At 40.5% G+C, this 22,848-nt stretch overlaps 1 protein-coding gene across 1 annotated transcript in view; it reads left to right on the top strand.

The window, feature by feature from the left end:
- Positions 1-22,848, top strand: part of GABBR2 (gamma-aminobutyric acid type B receptor subunit 2) — a 569,051-nt gene that overhangs the window by 111,018 nt on the left and 435,185 nt on the right. Inside the window, exon 2 of the mRNA XM_054164335.1 lies at positions 10,487-10,624. Coding sequence (XP_054020310.1) covers positions 10,487-10,624 — 138 coding nt within the window. The remainder of the gene's footprint in view (positions 1-10,486; positions 10,625-22,848) is intronic.

Raw genomic sequence — 22,848 nt, forward strand, 5'->3', positions numbered from 1 at the left:
CAACTGGCAAATGCCTTGTACATCTACTACAGCACATGTTATGCTCTTGAAATGAGAGGCAACAAAATAGTAAGTCTTTTGCAGCAATAAATTTAACTGATCGTGATCTTGGGGCTCAAGTGTCTGAAAATATTAGCACCTTTTGTGGTTACTTACCACAAAAACACAACTGATGTGCTAGAGAATTATACAAAGACTTTTGATGCAAATAAAGGTGCAAATATTTTCCTGATTTGTTGAATAATATGCTTTTTTTTTTTTAATCATTAGAAGTCATTATAATGTAGCAATTCTCTTGTAAAAATTAGAAAATCTGGGAAAGACTGACCCAATAATAGGAGATATTTGTTTTCTAAATGTGTGTTACAGTTTCAAGGGGGAACTTGAGCCCAGTCCCTGACTGCACAGAAGTAAAAGAAATTACCATTGGATGTAAAAGGAAAGTAATGATAAGGTCTACGTGATTCATTGAATTGCTAATGGCATATAGAGCAGAGGCATAAACAGTTCTTGCTCTCTTTTCTTCTGTTACTTTTGCATGCAACTTGCCCCTCTCTCTCTTTCATGGCCTTGCCAGGGGTGCCTCTCTTTTGACTACTGTGTGAGGGAATGGGAAGGAGAGAGGGGAGTGGAAGAAGAGGTGAACAGGTCCCTTGGATCCATCCAGGGGGGTCTGAGGAGTTTCTGTGTTGTTTATACACCTTGAGTACTGTGTCCAGTTCTGGGACCCTCAGTTTAGGAAGGATGTTGACTTGCTGGAACATGTCCAGAGAAGGGTAACAAAGTTGGTGAGGGGTTTGGAATACAAGCCCTATGAGGAGAGGCTGAGGGAGCTGGGGTTGCTTAGCCTGGAGAGGAGTTGACTCGGGAGACCTTATTGCTCTCTACAACTACCTGAAGGGTGGTTGTAGACAGGCAGAGGTTGGTCTCTTCTCCCAGGCAACCAGCACCAGAACAAGAGGACACAGTCTCAGGGTGTGCCAGGGGAGGTTTAGGCTGGATATAGGAAGAAGTTCTACACAGAGAGAGTGATTGCCCATTGGAATGGGCTGCCCGGGGAGGTGGTGGCGTCACCATCATTGAAGGTGTTCAGGAGGAGACTTGACAGGATGCTTGGTTCCATGGTTTAGTTGATTAGGTGGGTTGGGTGATAGGTTGGACACGATGATCTTGAAGGTCTCTTCCAACCTGGTCTGGTCTATTCTATTCTATGTTGTAAATATATATATATGGTACATATATTGTATATTTTGTGCATATTAATTGAATTTCATATTTCTAGCTTCTAGTTGGCTTGTAAATATAGCTTCATTTGCTTCCATCTCTAACTGAGCTAGTCTGGCAATTTTATTCTGGGGGGTAATTCTCCCAATTAGTTGGGGGGTAGTTTCAACCCACCACAACATCTTTGCATATATTGTTTTTCCTGCATTATTCCTCTTGACTTTTGTACTTTTCCATAGTTGTTCTTATTTCCATAAAATGTAATAGCAATGGAGCAGTATAGGTTATGCAGAATGGAAGAACTGGAAGTGAGCAAGGCATTGATCTCCCAGTTAATACTGAATATACCAAAATGCCTGGTAAGTGCTTGAGCACTTGGATGTCAGAGAAAACTATACAGTATCATGGAATCATAGAATGCTTTGGGTTGGAAGGGATCTAGTCTAAACTTGTCCTGCAGTGAATAGGAACATCTTCAACTACATCAGGCTGCTCAGAACCCTATCCAGTGTGATCTTCAATATTGCCAGGGATGGGACATCTACTATATCTCTGGGCACCCTGCTCCAGTATTTTACCACCCACCTGTACTTAAGTACATTTTTAATGTCTATTACATTACTGAAGTAGTAAGACTCAGTTTTGCTTTTTACATATTTATGCTCTGCAACTGTGAATATCAAAATACATTTTAAAGATACTTGGAAAAAAAGTTCTAGTTCAAGATGAAATTGTGTCTGTGGATGTTCATCCATTTTAATGCTGCTAATTAGAGAATGTTTGCAACACTGTCTCGTGTAATGTTATTGGATTGATGAAGAAGTGAATGAATTAAATAAAATGGAGTGTATATTGTGGGTGAGCAAATAGAGCATGGATATTATAAAATCTGTCTGGTCCAGAAATATTTGAATCAACACCAGTTTGATTCTGGTTCAGATGATGGTTGCAGCTGCAGAATAATCCATCAGAACTCAGTAACTTGTACTGTGGGATCTGACTGATTGCTCATATTGCACAATAGGATATCTCTAAGGCCCAAATATTAGCTTTCTATTTCTGTTTTGAACTCATCTTCACCATCTTACAGACATCCTGACCAGTGTTACCTGAATTATGGATTTCATTGCTGTGGAGCCCCAGAACTCCTACATTTGATCAGTGGTACAGCCAGGAAAAAAAGAATACAGTGAACCTTATCCAAAATTATTCAGGTGTGGAGTCCTCCACAGGCTACGGTGTGAACATCTGTTCCACCATGATCATCCATGAGCTTCAAGGGGATCACCATGGACTTCAGGGAAGTCTCTGCTCCAGTGCCAGAAGCAGCTCCTCCCTCTCCTTCACTGACCTTGGTGTCTGCAGGGCTGTTTCTCACACTTTGGTTTTCCTGTTTTTCTCATTCCTCTTTCACAGCTGCTGTGCAGTGTGTTTATACCTTTCCTTAAATGTGTTAGCACAGAGGTTCCCTCAGTGTCGCTGCCAGCTTTGGTCAGTGGCAGGTCCATTTTGGAGCTGGCTGAAACTGTCTCAGGCTGCTCCAGGGGAGGTTCAGGCTAGATGTTAGGAAAAAGTTCTATACAGAAAGAGTGATTGCCCATTGGAATGGGCTGCCTGGGGAGGTGGTGGAGTCACCATCATTGGAGGTTTTCAGGAGAAGACTTGATGGGGTGCTTGGTGCCATGGGTTAGTTGTTTGGGTGGTGTTGGATTGGTTGATGGGTTGGACGCGATGATCTTGAAGGTCTCTTCCAACCTGGTTTATTCTATGTATTCTATATGGCTCAGCATCTGGTATCTTCTCACAGAAGCCACCCTTGCACCCCTGCTACCAAAACCTTGTCATGTAAACTCAATACAGCTATGTTACTGTAAGAGAGTGGTCTTCATATCACAAATATACAAAATGTTTCTTGGTTATATCCTGAACTTCTGTCTGTGTAACACTTATGGAAAAGACTTCAACTTCCAAGCTGAATGCAAATTTACTATGAAAAGAGAAATATAGTTTGACCTTTGCTCTTACTGCCTAGTCAGTCATGATGGAAACTTGGACAGAGTCAGTTTTGGTTACACAGGATTTAGCTGTTTGTTACACTCCAACTCCATTTCATATTGGAGTTTTAAAATTGGAATCATCCTGTGTAAATGTTGTGTACTCAAAGAAATAGTAACAAGACAGGAACTATAAGTCGTTTAACTGGAAACTGGAGGGCTGGGCAAAGAGGAACCTAATGAGATTCAACAAGGATAAGTGCAGAGTCCTACATGTGGGAAGGAATAATAAACTGCACCACTACAGATTAGGAGGTGATCTGCTAGAGAGCAGCCCTGTGGAAAAGGACCTGGGAGTCCTGGTGAATAACAAGTTATCCATGGGACAGCAATGTGACCTTGTGGCCGAGAAGGCCAATGGGATCCTGGGGTGCATGAAGAGGAGTGTGTCCAGCAGACCAAGGCAGGTTCTCCTCCCTCTTTTCTCTGCCCTGGTGAGGCCCTACCTAGAATATTGCTTCCCAGTTCAAAAGGGACAGGGAGTCAAGAAGAACTCAAGAGAGTCCAGCGGAGGGCTACAGGGATGATTAAGGGACTGGAGCACATGCCCTGTGAGGAGAGGCTTAGAGCCCTGGGGCTTTTTAGTCTGGAGAAGACTGAGAGGGGATTTAATAAATGTTTGTAAATATCTGAGGGATGGGGGTCAAGAGGGAGGAGACAGGCTCTTTTCAGTTGCACCCTGTGATAGGACAAGGGGCAATGGCTTATAAACTACAGCACGGGAGGTTCCACCTCAACGTGAGGAGGAACTTCTTCACTGTAAGGGTCACAGAGCACTGGAACAGGATCCCCAGAAGGGTTGTGGAGTTTCCTTCTCTGGAGACTTTCAAGACCCATCTGGATGCATTCCTGTGTGATCTATGATAGGTTCCCTTCCAACCCCTAACATCCTGTGATCCTGTGGAAAAAACCCCAAAACACACAAACCCCACAAACAAGCAAAACAAAACCAAAGAACAAAAGGATAAAAGAAAAAGAAACTGGAGAAAGTATATATACTTGCCTTGTAAGGAGAGATGGGAAAATTTTGTTTATCTTGCTGGGTGGATGCTGTTCCTAAGTAGTGAACCAAAATAATCAAAATTATGTTGAGCAAAAAGCTGAGCCTTTGTGAGGTATTTAAACAATCATTTAGGAAATGAGGTGACAGAAGAGCCAGTGGTGTCACCCTTGCTGTGGAGTCAGTGACTTAAGAGGCAGGTGGCACCTGAGGCAGAATATAAGCTGTTAAATGGGATGCCAAGCACCAGTACCTTATTGATAGTACATTGGACTATTCCCTGTACAGCAGGCAGGATCAGTTAAAGAAGTTGCTAGGTAAAGTCTCAAAGTGTGTCACGAGGTGTCAAGGTAAGAGTGTTAGTTTACTGGGAAGTATTTCACTGAATAGATTAGGGCCTCCTCTGCTGTGTCCACTCATCATCCAAAATGAAATGTGTTTGCTAGTAGTTAGAAGATGATAGAGGAAAACACATGCAGAAGAGCCCACAGTTTGGGAATGGCTTTGATGTAGTTGGTAGAAGGGGGTTGCTTTCGGTTTTGGTTTTCAAACTTAGAACATGTGAGTGGCTATGGTGGCTCAGACCAGACTTGGTGTTCAGCATTGTCCTGAACAGTTGATAAGAAGGACAGGGCAAACACTTAATCCTACTTCCTACAACACTGTCCTAATGCCCAGTGATCTGGGATTCAGAAGTTTCCTGAGAAAATCACTGTCTCTCTATTAATAAGTTTTGAATTGATTTTGGTCTGTGAGCTAGTCCCATTTCTTTTCCTGTGTTTGTGAACTTCAACACTTATTCCCTGGCAAGGAACACCATGTTTGCATGGCATGAAGTTTAGAATGAATGAAAAGAAGTGCTTTTTCTTTCAATGGACAATTTTGTTGTCAGCAGATATGGTTGTCAGAGTGGTGGTTCAGGAGCAGTAGTACAAATCCATAGGAAGAAACTCCAGTTCCAGCAATTAAATGCAAAAAGAGAGGTTCTTTCAAAGCCAGAAATTAAGTTACAGATACTTGGAAACAGAGAGGATACTTTAGGAGATGCATGCCCTGCCCATAAAATCAGGCAGAGGATGTAACTTGATTAACCTTTGTTGTAGCTCTGAGAAGTTGTCCATATGTTCTTTGCTGAGACCTTTGCATTGTGTGATGACTTTAAACAAATGAATGAAGGTCAAGTGAAAATAAATTTTGGTGCTTCTCATCTTAGCTCCTTTCAAGTTGGCAGTCTAACGCAGAGTTCTTGAGCAAGTTTTTTTTGGAGGATATGAATAAGGCTTTGTACCTCTGTTTTCCCTGATCTTGGAAGTCTCATCATATATTTATGAGCACTTGCTTCTTTTTCCAGTGGTGTTCAGTGCAGAGTGCTGTTGAAAGCTCTCATCCCTTGAAAGACTTGATATTTCATTATGCAGATGGCAGCTCTTGGTTATTCCTTCTCATCATGAAGGATGTCTAACCTCAGTAGTCAGTAGCTCAATAGATATGAAAACTGTTCCTCAGGTTTATTTTTGCTCAGATAAGGAGAATCATACCAGAATATAGCTGAGAAACGGTTGGGAGTAGCTATCCAGCAGCTAGAAATCTAAATACAATCATGCATCTGACCAGTGCATCGGTTCCCAATAGTTCTAATCACTATGTGAAGCTAACCAAATCAGTTAAATTATAGGTATCTCCTCTTTTGCTAGTCCTGCAAGTACTCAAACCTGTCAGTGCTATAGGAGTAAGCAAAGCGTTATGTACCAGACCCATGCGTTTCCATTCTGTGCACTAAGGATTTGAGCTCTGTTATGCTTATGGCCCTGAGGGTTTGAGTACACACCCTGATCTCTTTCTCACTGTCTGCCAGACAGCCTTCCTGGCAGCCCACAACCCTCACGAGTTCTGCTGCATCTCTTGACTTCAGTGATGTGTGTCCTTCACATGGGATGTCCTTCCTCTCAACTGCAGCGGGCCTTTGGGTATGGTAGGGAAGGTCTTGTTTGTGTACTCATCTGATGTGCTGTTGTCTTTAGAAACATTTCTTGTCCTTGTGCACCCCTTGTGCTTCAGGCAGTGCTTCCTCCCTGTGCATGCAGATCCTTTTTTCAGTGGAGGATCAATAGTTTTAGTGGCCAGCCTCTCCTCTGAGGAGGATTCAGGAAGGTTAACACTTCAGTCCCCAAACAGTTCATTTGTCAATTTTTCTGAATTAATATAGGTGATTCTGTTTCCTTAGAAATGGAAAGCGTGGCTTTGTTAGGTGTGATATTAATCAGTGTTGTTCTTAGTGACAGGTATGACTCTTCTCAAATGTTTGCTTGGTAATTTGCTGATCTTCCTCCTTGAATATTGTCCATATAATCTGTACCAAGTCAGTGTGTTGAGAGACCCATTTAATGCATTTATTTCATTTATATGTACGCTTGTTATTTATTTAGGGCTTATTACTGGCTTTTGACTGAGGCTAGCACAGCAATTGATGTGTTTGAGGTGAGAAGTTTTCAGCCACTTTCTCTGAAGAAATTTGGTAGCATGCACCAAATCACATGTATTTGAAATTCCACTTACGGTACAAATCCATTTCTTCAATGAAAGGTGTTGCAGCCATCCTCGGTGCTTCAGTGCACTCAAGATGAGCAGCACAGCATGGCTGTCTGTTTTTATATATACAGCTGTGGTTTGGCTCAGCAAAATGGAGATGCTGACAATGAAAAAGTGAAACTATCTAGCAATGGTAGCACTAGCTCCTTTGGGTGATATTTTTCATCATTTAAGTTTGTGACTTTTTATGAGGGATTCTTTCCCCTTTGTTGCTGTTAGTCATGCTCCAGTTAATAAGCCAGTCAGCTTCTTTTCATCCACAAATGTCCAGAACTTTCTAGACTCTGCTTTTTTATGTGGATTTTGGTTCTTATGCAGTCTTTTGTTGGACTGTTACTAAATTCTGTGCAAGGTTGCTTCTGGACCTAGTTGTAGTCACTTGGCCAGAACAGTTCCAGAACTCATTTGCTGGTTATACGGTGGGAATTTCAGTGTTGTCTGTGCTTGTCTTTCAAAACTGCCCACTTTTTGGGTTATATATGTAGTTTGGCAATAAAAGATCATGAGCAGCAGTGGTGGCCTTCCACGATCTCTGAAAAAGTCAAGTTGTTAAAAGAGCTTCACGAGCTTACTGAGGATATGTTCCTGAGATTATAGGCAGGAAGAAACCTTTTCTAACTGCTTGTCTGTCTGGCTTCAGAGGAATCTAGCTTTTATGTGAATGTTTATTTTTTTAATACATCTGACAGACTCTTCTGTTGCTTGCAGGGAAGAATGTTATGCACAGTACATGCTATGAAATGTGACATTAAACAAATGTGAAAGTCTGCTCTCTCCCATCTTTCTCTTTTTTTTCCTATTGTTTCTGACCAGTTGTGACCAGACCCAGTATTGTTCTCTATCTTTTTCTTTGGACTCTTTTAGCAGCTTTGCTCAAGGAGCAGACTGAGTCCTGTAAGTATTTGTGGTGGCCTAAAAGGGAGAGAGATGAGACTAGTCAAGAAGAAAGTATGAAGATGAAAGAATGGTAACATTTTAACTGAATCATAGTGGAAGAGTAGCCCACCTGTTGTTGTATGTACCTTGGAATGAACAGCAATATATCTCAGCAGTGTAAACCTTTCACGTTGGGAGAGAGGAAAAAAGCTTTCAGCATACCTTCCCAAGAGAATCACTGTCTGATTGGAAAAGGGCTGTTGTCATGCAAGTATCTTCATAAACATGAGAAGACTGAGTAAATAAAGAAAATAAAATTATTATAATAGCAGTTCTGGATCTCCTGGTGAATTGATCAACTGGGATCCAGAACTGCATCCCATTACTGCAGTGAGTAACAATTTGGAGGCAGTTAATGCATCAGTGTTTTGTGATGTAAGGGTGAGTTTTAGCATGAATTTGACTTCATGCTAAATACTTCAAACAACAGACTTATTTCTTTCAGACATATTTCTCCATAAATTATTATGTATGTAGCCCTTCATGGGCTACAGCTTCTTACTGTTATTTTCTATCAACATCCTCCCTATTTCATATGACTTGTAAGGGGTAATGGAACCTCCTCCACAGTGCAGGAGGTTCCACCTCAGCATAAGGAGGAACTTCTTTACTGTGAGGGTCATGGAGCACTGGAACAGGCTCCCCAGAGAGGTTGTGAAGTCTCTTCTGGAGACTTTCAAGACCCATCTGGATGCATTCCTGTGTCACCTGAGATAGATTCTATGGTCCTGCTGGGGCAGGGGGGTTAGACCCGATGATCTTTGGAGGTCCCTTCCAACCCTTAACGTCCGGTGATCCTGTGAGCTGTTACTTAGTGATACATTTAAAACATGTAACATAATGAAAAACAATGTGTGTGTGTGTGTGTGTGTATGCTTTAGGTTGTTATGAAAACCCAATAATCTCTCCTCCTGCAACTTTAAATGAAATGGATGAGGACAAACACTTGGCTAAATGTCAGTGAAGTTCAGATATTTAGAGTTCCAGTGTCCTTGACAGCTTATAAAAGTAAAGAAATAACTGAGCCTTCTAGTTGCACGTGGAATAAACTAGTCTTTAATTAGAGGGTGGAGAAGTAAGAATGGAGGATGCTGCTTGTTCCAGTAATCACAATCTTAATTCCTTCACAATATGAGCTGGCAACCAATCTGTCAAACTGACAAGAAAGCCTTTACCATACTGAATGTTTTGGGTCGTGTTTTTTTTTGGGGGGGTGGGGTGTTGGTTTGTTTGTTTCCTATAATAACTACAAAAATAATGTTCTATATTATGCAATTTACAATGTGAAAGAAGTCTGCAGAGTAAACATCTGTATTTGTTTAAATAAGTGGGAGCAATAATTCTGTTCTTGTAGATAGAATGCAAGCAGAATATTTCTTTCTTTTACCATATTAATTCAGTAAAGAGATTAATATAAGCTCCTTGGTCAAGATCTTTATTCTTGCCACAGAATGCAATATAATATCTGCTTGGATGCTGATAGTAAGTGAACTGTTTCATTGAATTGTCATAATGAAATATTGGAGGCTGGTGTATGATAGTTTTAGTAAAGACTATATTTGAAGACAACTTTGTAAAGGAAGCAAAAAAGTGTAGAAGATTTTGTTTCAAAAAGTGAGATAAAAAAGTGGCTGCTAGTGAAGCAGTTGCAAGCTGACATGATAGTCTGTTGGCGTTTCTACCTTTCAGTGTGGTTTGGAATCTAGTTCTTAATTTCATGTACAAAATTCATTTGCTGGAAGTTCTGGAATTAAGTAATGATTATTTATGTTATTATGCATGATTGATACTACTCTATTCAGGGACTGATACATGTTTTTTTCAATGCTGACTAGCATCACCAATTTGTTTTCCTAGTTTTCAGTCCTGGTGATGGTTTATGGTAATACCATAATGAGCAAACTTATTATCAGAGGAGGTGAGAACAAGTCAGGTTAGAAGTGACCACAGAATATTCCAGTCTTCTGCTGAAGGGAAGGTGAGCTATGAGAGCAGAACAATTAATTCTTAGCACTTTAATATTAGACTGGACATTAGGAAAAAAAATTGTCATGGAAAGAGTGGTCTGGCATTGGAATGGGCTGCCCAGGGAGGTGCTTGAGTCACTAAGCCTGGATGCGTTTAAAGGTCATTTAGATGTGATGCTTGAGGATATGGTTTAGGGGTGAACCTTGTAGAGTAGGGTTATTGGTTGGACTTGGTGATCCCGAGGGTCTTTTTCAACCTGAATGTTTCTGTGATTATTTTGCTATTTTTGAAGACTTTATGTTGTCTCTATAAATAGCAGGCTCTCTACTATGTATTTTTGCACAGAATACTAAGACTGGACCGTAAGGAGAAGTTATCATAGGAGTTTTCCTTAGAGACAGAACTTTCCTTAGGGAGACCATGAGGAGTGTCAAAGTTTCCTCTGACTATGGATGTCCTGATGGCACCTGGTGTTACACACCGAATATTGCTTTGGGAAATGGTAGCTCTGAATGTAGAAAAGCTTTCAGTCATCCACACTTTGTTAGGGCTTTTTTATTCTTTATCACGTGGCGGTATAAAAAATACAGATGTTGTGGCTTTGTCTTGGAAGAAAAACACGAGGGGTTTTGAACAATGTAGGAAGAGGTGCACTTATGCTACAAATTGTGGTATTGAATATTGCCTTTTTTTTTCTTTTTTTTTTTCCCCCTAGTGTGACAATGCAAAAGGACTCAAAGCCTTCTATGATGCAATAAAATACGGACCTAATCATCTGATGGTTTTTGGCGGTGTATGTGCAACAGTTACTTCTATCATCGCTGAATCTCTAAAGGGATGGAATTTGGTTCAGGTAAGGCATTGAATGGAATACATTTGAATGCTGACTATCTTTGTATCATCTTTTTAATTTAGAAATGTAGTGTTTCATGCTTTTCAGATTTAACATTTTGTCTAATTACCATATCCCAGTTTTGAAGGTCAATGAATTTGTATGTAAAGAACAACAGTTAATTCCATATATCAGTTGATTTTAAGGCTTGGCATTGTGTGCTTGTGAGTATGGGGCAGTCGTTAGATTAATTAAATAAAATGATTGTATCACAGAAAGCAACTTTAATGAAAGAGTTAGTCATGATAGGTGAGAAAATCTGCAATTTATGCAAAGTTAGAGGAAACAACTCATCAGGCCTTGAATTATGATGTGTTGGGGTTTTTACTTGGTCATTACTCAACCATAATGGAATAATTTCTGTTGACTTTAAAAGTGTTGGAGTTGCATAAATTGTAAGTAGCAACTGGATATGTATGTCAGTATTTGACTCACAAAGCACATTTGTGAGTCAGCTGTTTTTCTTTCTGACTTTCTCAAAGGTCAAGCTTGTGGAAAGGTTCCCTCTGCTGAGGAATCAGTATTTATTAATACCAGTCTTTAAAATGCAGATGATAACAGCATGATTTTATTAACGGTTTTTCAATCACCTGTCCAGTGATCTTTGGATTGATGACTGTTGATGCAAGGCAGCCAGCCAGTTTTGCTTTTCAGATCAGGAAATATCCTGGCTTCCTATTAAATAATCATATTGTTATATATAAGAATAGATAGCAATTACATGAGGTCTCAGTTACAGACTGCTCCTTTCCACCTGGAAGGCTCACTGAGATGAGTGCAGAATGAACAAATGAGACATAATCAAGTTTGTGAAGAAGATGATAATCAGATTACAAATGGGAAAATCTTAGGAGGATAATTCAAGTAGTTCATTGACAGTGTTTGCAATGCCTGTCATATCAGATATTATTTTTTTCTTATGCTTCAGGATTTTTTTTCTGGTGTGAAAAACATCAGTCCTACTACAGAAACAAAACAATAGTGTATCTTTGGGGAGAATGGAGAAAGCAACCAAAAACTTGAAACTGTCTTTCAACACTTTCTCTTAAAAACTAGGCAGTCCATGGCCTTCAGTGAAGTATGTGGCTGGAGCTTTTGAGCTTTGGTTTCTTGTTTTGGGTTGGTTTGTTTGTTTGTTTTGCAATTTGTCTTGTGGAACTTCCAGATGGTGTAAGATGTTTTAAAGAGTTGATTTCCCTCCGTTAAGTCCTTTTCGTTTGCCGTCAAGTTCTGCCTGCTGAGGTCTGAAAATCAATTTGTTCATGAAGCTGCTCAGTCAGTAAGGAGGGGCAATTAGAAATGTTCTGTTTACTTTTAAATGCCTGAATTGGTCAATATATGAATTAACTTATACGATGATATGAAGCATTACTACTAGACAGTGTCTATTCTCATGTATTTAAGCACTACAGTTGTGACTAAGTCTTAAACAATGTACTGATATCATAAATAATATGGGATTCTCTGATACTTGAGCTCAAGAGTTCTGCAGGCACTAGATGAATACTACATGGCATAACTCCACTTTGTGTCGGGTTTTTGTGCATTCATTGACTGAATGAAGAAAAAACACAAGTGACAGCGTGGCTGGGAAGTGTGATGAGGCCTAGCGGATGGTATAGCAGCACTGGAGGGTGCTATGTCATACAGTGATAGCAATATATGTACCTCCAAATTGACAGCTGTTCCATGTATAAGGTGGTGGGAAAACAGAGTGTACAAATCCTTCTGCTCCTCAGGATCCACTGTCATGAGCATTTTTGATAAAGACTATAACTCGAACAGAAGGGATAGAAATCTGTGGTTCTTGTAAGTGTAGCAATAGTATTCAGCCTGATAAAATACAAGTCTTCTTCCTCAAAAAAATTAAACTTCACCTCAAGGAATCATAGAAAATTCACATAGTTATAGAAACTTGTGCTCATGGTGAAGTTGCTTTATATTGCAGTTAAGAAGAGTGAAAACAGCATATAGAAAAAACAAATCTGACATTGCATTACCGAATAGAGGATTTGAATGTCTGACTCCATCACTTTGTCCTTGTTCAGGCAGTCACAAAAAGAGAGCTGTTAACCCTAGCAGGAATGTTTGATTTGATTTACACAGGTGTCATGTACTTGAGCAAAGAGATGACTGTCTTCCATGCAAGAAAAATGCAGGATGCCAGTGATAGTGCTGGGAGGAGTGGGGGTGAAAAAGAATAGCAGAATTTAATAACTGAGAAATTCCTTTTATTGGCAAAGACAACATGAAGCTGGTTGCCTGCAAAACTTTTTCTGAAAGGCTTTTAACTTGTAATTCCAACTTTCTGGGTGACTCCTTTTCCTCTGTTTGGGAGAATTTGTCTTCTCTACCTCTACCCCATTCTCTATGTTAAAAAGTCTCAAAAAACCCAAACCACGAGATAAAAGGCAAAAAGTGCAAATCTGTCAGAAATTTTCATGTTGCATTTGCTACTGAGGCAGCATTATAGTAGTGATGAGAGTGGGGAAAAGTAATTTTTTGCAAGGCAGCTTCAGTATCTGCTCTTCTTACAGTATGTTGTTGATAATGATATTGAGGTTTTGACTTGAGCGGTTAATTTAGGTCACTGACTGCCTGCGACAATGTCAAATAGGGAAAGCTGTCTGAAATTGAGGAGAGTCTCAGGCTGAAGGTGACTTGCTATATTTCTGTACCATGTTTACACAGAGGGTACTTTTTGTCCCCTATCTTGACAATTTTGTTATTACTTACAACCAGCAACAGGAAGGGCGATTCAGTTCTCAATTGGCTGCCTTGAAATGCCGGCTGACTTAATTATCTCTTACTTCAATAAAATTAATGACTTTTTTGGTAATGTAATGTGGAAAGAGCAAGTTGTTTTATTTTGCAAACACTTATGTCACCCTGAAGGACTTTGACTGAGGTATGCTGGGTGATGAAACCTGCAGACTGTTTTCTAAATACGCATTCTTATGTAGGAGATATACAAGCACCCATTCCTTAGCTTCTCATATCAAAAGCCTATGTGCCAGCAATCCCTGCTTTGTTGAGTGGCAGTCTGAGCATGGCCTGGAGGCTTTGATCTCTGGTCTGTGGTGTGGAATACATTTAAACCTTTGGTATTTTGGTTAAAAAGTACCAATAGTATTCTGTACATCTGACAGTGAGTGGTAAAGGCATGAAGATATAATACTGGGCAATTGCTGTGCCACAGGGGGTACATTTCCATGTAAAATTCTTCCAGAGTCATCGTATTCTTGTTCCCTTTCAATACAAATTCAAGGCAATTAAACAGAGTGAGGAAGAATTATTGATAGTCCCTACAATGTATTGTGAAAGACCAGTGACATATTTTTATTTCATACACTGAAGTACTCCTGCCAGTATCCTGATAGTGCCAAACACAGATGTTCTGCAATATTTCAAGATATTCAGTCACTATTTACCTCTCCATATGAATATCTTACATTAGTGAAAACATCAAATTTATATAGATTGCTGTTTCTCCTCTTTCCCGTTGTCATGTCTCACTTTTCCCAGTTGCCATATTAACATAAACATTTAACCAGGATGAGTGTCTTGACCAAACTGGTCATATCTTGATTTCTGGAACTTTTTCTCCATTTTTGAGATTTGTCTTTTTCTTCCATAGTTTCATTTGCATTCTCTTACAGCCTGCTTTGTTTAGAATTTTCTTTAACTCTGTAAATAAGCTTTTGCCAGAGACAAAACTCAGCACTGGTTAGGCCACACCTTGAGTCCTGTCTCCAGTTCTGGGCCCCTCAGTTTAGGAAGGATGTTGAGTTGCTGGAAGGTGTCCAGAGAAGGGCAACAAAGCTGGGGAGGGGTTTGGAGTACAAGCCCTATGAGGAGAGGCTGAGGGAGCTGGGGTTGCTTAGACTGCAGAAGAGGAGGCTCAAGGCAGACCTTATTGCTCTCTACAACTACCTGAAGGGAGGTTGTAGCCAGGTGGGGCCTGGTCTCTTCTCCCAGGCAACCAGCACCAGAACAAGAGGACACAGTCTCAAGCTGCACCAGCGGAGGTTTAGGCTGGATGTTAGGAAGAAGTTCTTCATAGAAAGAGTGATTTGCCATTGGAATGGGCTGCCCAGGGAGGTGGTGGAGTCACCATCCCTGGAGGTGTTTAGGAAGAGACTGGATGGAGTGCTTGGTGCCATGGTTTAATTGATTAGATGGTGTTGGGTGATAGGTTGGACTCGATGATCTCAAAGGTCTCTTCCAACCTGGTCTGGTCTAGTCTATTCTATTCTATTCTATTCTATTCTATTCTATTCTATTCTATTCTTTCTAAATGTTAGTGCTTCCTTGGAATATTCTGTTTTTCTACATATTTAATGTAATGTAGTATCTTCTAGGCAAGTAACTGAAATGGGTAATCCAGTGATTAGACCACAATGACATTCAAAGCAGAGAAACCTTGTTTTGGATTCATCATCTCATGTTGGAAAGTTTTCTAAGAAAATTATAGGTATCTGAAGTATGATGCATTACTCACTTAGTAGATAGTAATATAGGGCAAGTCCATGTGTTAGAAAGGGAAAATTCTTTTGCTTCTCTAGCTTGTGTAGTTGATTATTAAAGAGTGCACCCTGAGATTTCATTGGTTGATTGTGGTGTTTTGTTATCCCAACAATCCATAGGTATTCACGATCCCATCTCTGAATACCCAGAAATACTCTGGGTGTTCAAGATAATCAGCAATGTTTTCAGCCTTTGTTTTCCTTCTGCAACAAGGCTGATGTGACTGCATTGTCAATTTATCCTAATAATTTCTGACCAGCAGCCTGTTGCAAGCAATTTTTCACAAAAAATTTCCCCAAGACTATTAGCTTCTATACATGTCTGTGAAAATGAGCTGCTGGGGAGAGAGACCCAGAAGGTCAGAAGGAGAGCCTGTGACATGAGCCAGAGAACTTTGGCTAGCTGTGATATGTGGTGCCCTTTGTCCAGCTGCTGTTGATGGAAAAGGGATTCACTGCATTGAGTTGGTGCCATGGTCTAGTCATGAGGTCTGTGGTGACAGGTTGGACTCGATGATCCTCAAGGTCTCTTCCAACCTTAGTGGTACTGTGATACTGTGAGAAGAGAGTTAAAAAAGCAGCAGGAAGAAAGTGGAGAAAACACACAGAAGGGGCTGAAGCCCAGAAGGATATGAAGTAGGAGCTAGGATACATGTTTGTGTATGCGTCTGTAGAAGCCTAGGACACATGTCCATAGAAAACCAGGTTTTAATTAGCTGGCTCTGAGACACATAAAAAAGCTGTTTAATACAGAATTTGACAACTATATGCAGGGTATAACTGATGTTTTTAACACTTAAGTCATGCAAGTCATCACAGAAGTTTCTATACTTGCTAGTGAATCAAATCTCTTGTCAATTTTATTAATCCTCCTGCTTGTTACTGGGAGGTCTGGCATGGGCACACAAACATTTAATAAAAGAAAGGTGTTTGGTTTGGGGTTTTTTGCATTCCTTGTCAGGTTTGTTCCGGTACAGTGGGTTTGTGCTACTTTTGCCTTCACTGCACAATTTCCATGTATTATTAGTCTGAGCAATGAAAACTAGTCTAAGAAGATTAGCTGCTTCTATCTGTGAGATGCAGGCAGTCCCACTTGAACAGGCCTTTCTCCCACTGGAATATGACCCAATGCACCATAACACGAGTCTTTGGCTTGGCCCACAGTTCACCACCACCTTCTTTCTCTCTCTTTCCCTCCACCCTCCCCCCACCCCTCTTTTTTTATTTTAATTATTTGTTCTTTTTCCTTTCCTATTTTGTCTTTGGGGATTTGAGACATTTTATAGACACTGTGCACTGGAATTGCACTTTTAATAGGCAAAGCATGTGTGGGGAAGTGCCTCTTGAGGTCTTATTATGATCTAAAGTGCAAACCTTATGACATTCTGGTCTTGCTTTTGGGAGTTAGCTGAGTGACAAAGTTTTGCTCACTTCACCATAGAAATACTTGGGAACTCCTGAACAGGAAGAAAACACAGCAGGATTGACCTTCAGGCAGAATTTCATGTGAACTTTCTCCTCATTTGACAGAAACTCTGATTATTTTTGAGGGAAACAGACCTTTTAGTCCTGCAAATCCTCCCCTTGACACACACTGCCAGCAGAAGCTCTGCTGTTATTGGTGTGGCCCTCCTGAAGCTCTGTGGTTGCTTCTGGGGAAGAAAGTGCATGGGGAGTTGATACACATCAGCAGTACCATACCTCCTAATTACATTGTCTCCATGTGTGGATGGATGCATAGCTGCACAATGTAGAGCAGACTTAGACTCAGAAAATAGTTGTATATTCAGTGTTAAACTTACACAAATGAATATTGCAGTGCAGCAGGGGGGCCTAGTCTAGGGTAGAAGAATTAATTCAGTGACAATAGTTCTTTCACAGTGATAAAAAACACTGACTCTGATTTCTAGTTCATTATTTCAGTTGCATCCCAGGGCAGATATTAGCTTTAAAATACTCTTAGCAGCAAAATTTAGTCCACAATATTTAAACTGAAAATGTCAGAAAATTTCCAGGCTTGAGGTATGGTAAGAAATACACATCCTAATTCCAAATACACTGCAAGATTTAGTAGGACCTTCCTTTCCCTTTTTCTCTGTATTCTGCCTAAATTTATGAAAATGATTTCTGTGGCCTTCACAGTATCACCAAGGTTGGAAGAGACCTCAAAGATCGAGTCCAACCTGTCACCACAGACCTCATGACTAGACCATGGCACCAAGTGCCACGTCCAATCCCCTCTTGAACACCTCCAGGGATGGTGACTCCACCACCTCCCTGGGCAGCACATTCCAATGACGAATGACTCTCTTGGTGAAGAACTTTCTCCTCACCTTGAGCCTAAACCTCCCCTGGTGCATCTTGAGACTGTGTCCCCTTGTTCTGGTGCTGGTTGCCTGGGAGAAGAGACCAACCCCTTCCTGGCTACAACTACCTTTCAGGTAGTTGTAGAGGGCAATGAGGTCATCCCTGAGCCTCCTCTTTTCCAGGCTAAGCAATCCCAGCTCCCTCAGCCTCTCCTCATAGGGCTTGTGCTCAAGGCCTCTCCCCAGCCTTGCTGCCCTTCTCTGGACACGTTCAAGAGTCTCAATGTCCTTCTTAAACTGAGGGGCCCAGAACTGGACACAGTACTCAAGGTGTGGCCTAACCAATGCAGAGTACAGGGGCACAAGGACTTCCCTGCTCCTGCTGGCCACACTATTCCTAATGCAGGCCAGGAGGCCATTGGCCTTCTTGGCCACCTGGGCACACTGCTGGCTCATGTTTAGGTGGCTGTCAGTCAGCACCCCCAGGTCCCTCTCTGTTTGGCAGCTCTCCAGCCGCTCTGACCCCAGCCTGTAGCACTGCATGGGGTTGCCGTGGCCAAAGCGCAGCACCCAGCACTTGGACTTGTTGAATGTCATCCCATTGGACTCTGCCCATCTGTCCAGTCGGTCGAGGTCCCGCTGCAGAGCCTTTCAACCCTCTAACTGACCAACATCTGCTCCCAACTTGGTGTCATCTGCAAATTTGCTGATGACTGTCTCAATCCCCTCATCCAGATCATCAGTGAAGATATTAAAGAGGATGGGGCCCAGCACTGATCCCTGGGGGATGCCACTGGTGACTGGCCACCTTCCATCACTTTGGAATTGGCTTCTATCCAGTATTCACTTTATTTAAACATTATTAGCTGTTCTTTTTCATCTTGTCTTATGTTTCTACTGTTGGAGAAAACAGCAAAATTAGTCTACTTTTTGCCTTTGATCTAGCATTAGCAAGTTAAGTTAATTACATAAAGTATGAATAGAGGTATTTCAGTATGGCTCTAGAGTTAGGTGAAAGCTGTCAAAGACTGTATCTCTGTATGTTTTCTAAGTCTGATCTACATGTTCTGACAGAAAGAAAAAAAATAATTTCTCTATTATTTGTGTTCTTTGTAGCTGTTTTTCCATAATCTTTATTCACTTCTATTTAATGTTGGATCAATAATACAGAATGAATATGTGATTGTCTAGGGAAGAGATGCAAACTGGAAAGGCAAGGGTATCACTTTTGTCAGGCCATGTACTTTGGGGCTGGGAAAACTTGTTTAATTCTGAACAAACTGGGTACTCCCCCTCCTCCATGTACATCCCCCTTGAAACTGAGCAGTCTTTTGAAGAATCATGGAGATGGAAGAGACCTCAAAGATCATCAAGTCCAACCTGTCACCCAGCACCTCATGACTACATGGCACCAAGTGCCACGTCCAATCCCCTCTTGAACACCTCCAGGGATGATAACTCCATCTCCTTCCTGGGCAGCCCATTCCAACAGCTAACAACTCTCTCAGTGAAGAACTTTCTCCTCACCTCCAGCCTAAACTTCCCCTGGTGCAGCTTGAGACTGTTCTGGTGCTGGTTGTCTGGGCGAAGAGACCAACCCCCTCCTGGCTACAGCCTCCCTTCAGGTAGTTGTAGACAGCAATAAAGAAAAAATAGATTAAAAAAACCCCAAACACATACCATAACATACAAGCCTTGATGGATTTCCAAACACAGAGCCTTGTGTTTTAATGCTTGCTCAGCTGAGTGGTAAGGTGTTTAAAATATCTGGTTTCATTTATTGCCCGACTAAATAATGCCTGCTTTTTTGTTGTTGTTGTTTTTGTTTGTTTGTTTTTGGTTTACATTTCAGTAATTTCCACAAAAGAATGCTGAAGTAGTTTCTTGTGTGGCTTTTTCAGCCCCTCAGCTAGGATAGACCTGCCAGGTAGAATCTTAGTTATGAAAATGTTTCAGTATTGCACCTTACAGCTATTGCTGCAGCTTCCTTCACTGCTACAGAGGGTATTCCTCCATGTCCCCTCAGGCTTGCTTGCTAGGGGACTATTTGCTGCTGCTTTTTCTGAGGTGGTTTTGGGAAGCTTTAGCTTTATCTGCCCCATCCTTTTTTCTCTCCTCCTCACTGTCCCCATATTGTATACAGACTCAGGGTTTATTTCTTTGGGAAATAATTTGTGGCTCTGTGTCCTCGCTGTGCTAAATGAGGGGGTCTGTGATACACAGTAATTTCCTTTACAGATGAGGGAGTTATTTTATTTTTATGGCATGTTTTCTAGTACCTTGTCTGATGTCTATTTTGGTGTTTTTTGTTGTGGTCCAACCCACTGGGCAGTAGGGCTGCTAAATCCCTTTCTAGCCCATAGCTAGTCAGTGCATCTCCTCTTGACTTCCTCTGAGAGATGCTGTATGATTTGTGGGGATATAACTGTGTGACACTAATACCCCATTAAGGATAATCTGATTCTGTTCACAGTACTGCCAGCCCATAGATTCACTGTTTGATTTGTTAATCCCATTGCTTTCATTACTTTGTGACCTACAAGCCTGGTTTGAGGTCTCCTAGTCTTAAGTGGGAGCATTAGTATAGTTTCTCAGCAACTGCTGCACTGAATTTTGAGCTTCACTCTGTATTTTTCCCTATATCTGACTTTACACAAACCTTGGGATTATGTTTCCCATTTGAAAGCTAACTCAAGAAAACTAGATGTTAATTTGCTGCCCATCTGTATATGATTTTTGTTCTTTAAAGGTTGTATTGCTTGAAAACTATCTTATTTCCCTGAAATACCCTAAGTGATCCTGTTTTGGCAAGAGGGTTGGACCCAATGAGCTCTGGGGGTCCCTTCCAACCTCTACTGTGGTACTGTGATGTGATAACTTTGTAAGCTTCTTGTTTGGCTCCTGGCAGTTACTGCAGGTTTTCCCCAACATGTTCAGATTTCAGTATTCTGTTTCTCTGACTTTCGCAACACTTCAAATATTCTAGGAAGTTGGTTTCAAGCTTCTTTTACCACCAGTTCCCCAAATACAGTGCTTCTGATTATTTTCACCAATTTCTGTGGTACTGTAATTGGTTGTTTTAGTATGCTGTTAGCCACTGCTTTAATTTGTTCCTGAAAGGTAGTGTTGAGTGTGTTCTGCAAGAGCAGCTTGCTGGACTGTTTGTCAACATCTACCTTCTAAAGCCCTGGGATTGCTTTCTCTGCAGTCCTTTTGACCAGCTTAGATGAAGCAACACCCCCTGCCATAGCTGTTGCCACTGTTGTATCATAAATCCTGGACATAGTGAGATGGTAAATACAACTAAATCAAGAGAAAATTGGTATGATAAAGTTGTTTCTTCATGCTAGTACTCTCACAGTATTAACACTACTTCTTCATTTACTCCAAGGTTTTTCTTCATGTTACTCTCCTACTCTCCAAGGAAAACTTTTTCATGTGGTAAATTTAACCTCTTTCCCCCTGCATGCTGTTTTGGCAGCAGTTACTTAATTATTTATTTTGAGGGACAGCATAACTCATACAAATTCAGCAACAGCAGCTCCTGGGCATAGATTGAAGAACAAGCTCATAAATCAAGCGAGTGCAAAACAAAAGTCCCTTTGCATAATTTTGAAATAGAAATAAAATATTTATTGGCCCTTAAAACCATAAAAAGCTTACTTATGCTTCACTGGAGAAGTAATACATTGCTGATATGGTTATTGAAAAGACAGCACCAAAGTACAAATCCTCATGTAAGAGAAGCTTTTCAAAGGGCATGATTCTCAAGCATATGGTTCATCCATCTTGTCTTGATATTCTTAGTATTCCATACTTCTAGACTAGTAGATCTTTACTGCATGCTTTCTCCTGGCATCAGTTAAGCTTTAGAACATCTGGAGTAAAAGAAGCTCTATAAAACAGGAGATAGTTGTGTTGTAATTGAACTTAAGGTGATTTGGAAGCACTTTTATTTCTTTCAGCCTTAGATAGCATGGATAGTAAACCCAGAATCATAATGTCAGGAAAAATGGATATCACTGTAGCTAAAGGGCCTGCAGGCTCTGTTATAAAAGCACTAATAAAAGCATACAGAATCACTGCTGAAGAAATCCATAGTTGGACTAGGAATATTTGGTCCTAAGATTACACTGAGAGAAAGAACATATGCACAGCTCTTAAGCATAAACTTGTAAGAAGTTTGTGTCGTTTTTCCCCCCCCTTTTCATCCCATTAAAGACTTATAGGTAGAGTGTAAACTTAACCTTTTTCACTGGAAAATACTTCCACAAATGCACCTTTCCAACTCTTTCAGAACCTCTTCTTGGCTCTCTGTGTTGTAATTCCTAACTGTAGTAACAAATCCAGATTTCCTTTGGTTTCTTTTCTTGTGTCAGTTTCATTCACTTTTAGGAGATGAGTAGCTTGACATTTCTGAACTCTCTGTTAAGCTATGACCTATTCTGCTTCTAATTCTGAGCATAAAGGGAAGAGTTTCCCTAGTGAAGTGTAGTTGTCATCTTCCCTTGTTTTGTAGAAGTCCATTAGACTTTGTTATCCAATAGACAGCCTATCAGCTGATTAGTAAGCTACAGCAGGATTGACAGTATAATCACTGTGTTGTTTGTATTATGCTACAACACTAATCTAGGAAACTTTTGTGATTATTTATAATTAAGCTTCTCTGAGGGCACAAAATCTGTCAAGAAGTGGATTCATTATGCTGGCTTGCTTTCTGAAAGCAAAAAGATTAGTGGCACAGCTTCTAAAAGGTTTGTTCAAATCCTTCTGTGTTCAGATGAGATAACAAGATATATATGATTAGGAAGGAAGTGAAAGATGCCCATTACAACAGTCTAAAGTTTTGCATGTCTTTCTTGGGAGCTATAACTTTGTATTATATAAAACAGAGCAAGAAAGCTCTTAATTGTAAGTCTTGGAAAGTAAAACCTTCATAAAACATGGTCTCAATTTGAAGTAGTCTGTGGTTACAAATCAAAAGCTGGATGCTGAGTTTTGCATTTGTAAACTAACTCCCAAACTGTGTCCACTATTCTGTTTATCTGCAGCTTCAAGGGAAAGATAGTTCTGGAAAAGTGAGAGAAACTTGCATTATTGATAATGATGGGTGGGTTTTGCTATAAAGATGTGCTAAAAGAGATTGTTTTCCTAATGTCTCTTGTTTAAACAATCAATCCAAAGATTTGTTTACATAAGTGTGTGTGTGTGTATATCTATATCTATATATCTATACCTATAGCTATATCTTTTTATTTTTTTTTAACTAATTCTCTCCTGAAGCATTTGAATGCTGCTAAGAATAGCTTAGTGACTGGGTAAGCAATAGAGAAGATCTGTATTATGTTCAGCC

This window comes from Dryobates pubescens, chromosome 9 (genome assembly GCF_014839835.1).
Source record: "Dryobates pubescens isolate bDryPub1 chromosome 9, bDryPub1.pri, whole genome shotgun sequence".
In the NCBI taxonomy this organism is placed as follows: domain Eukaryota; kingdom Metazoa; phylum Chordata; class Aves; order Piciformes; family Picidae; genus Dryobates; species Dryobates pubescens.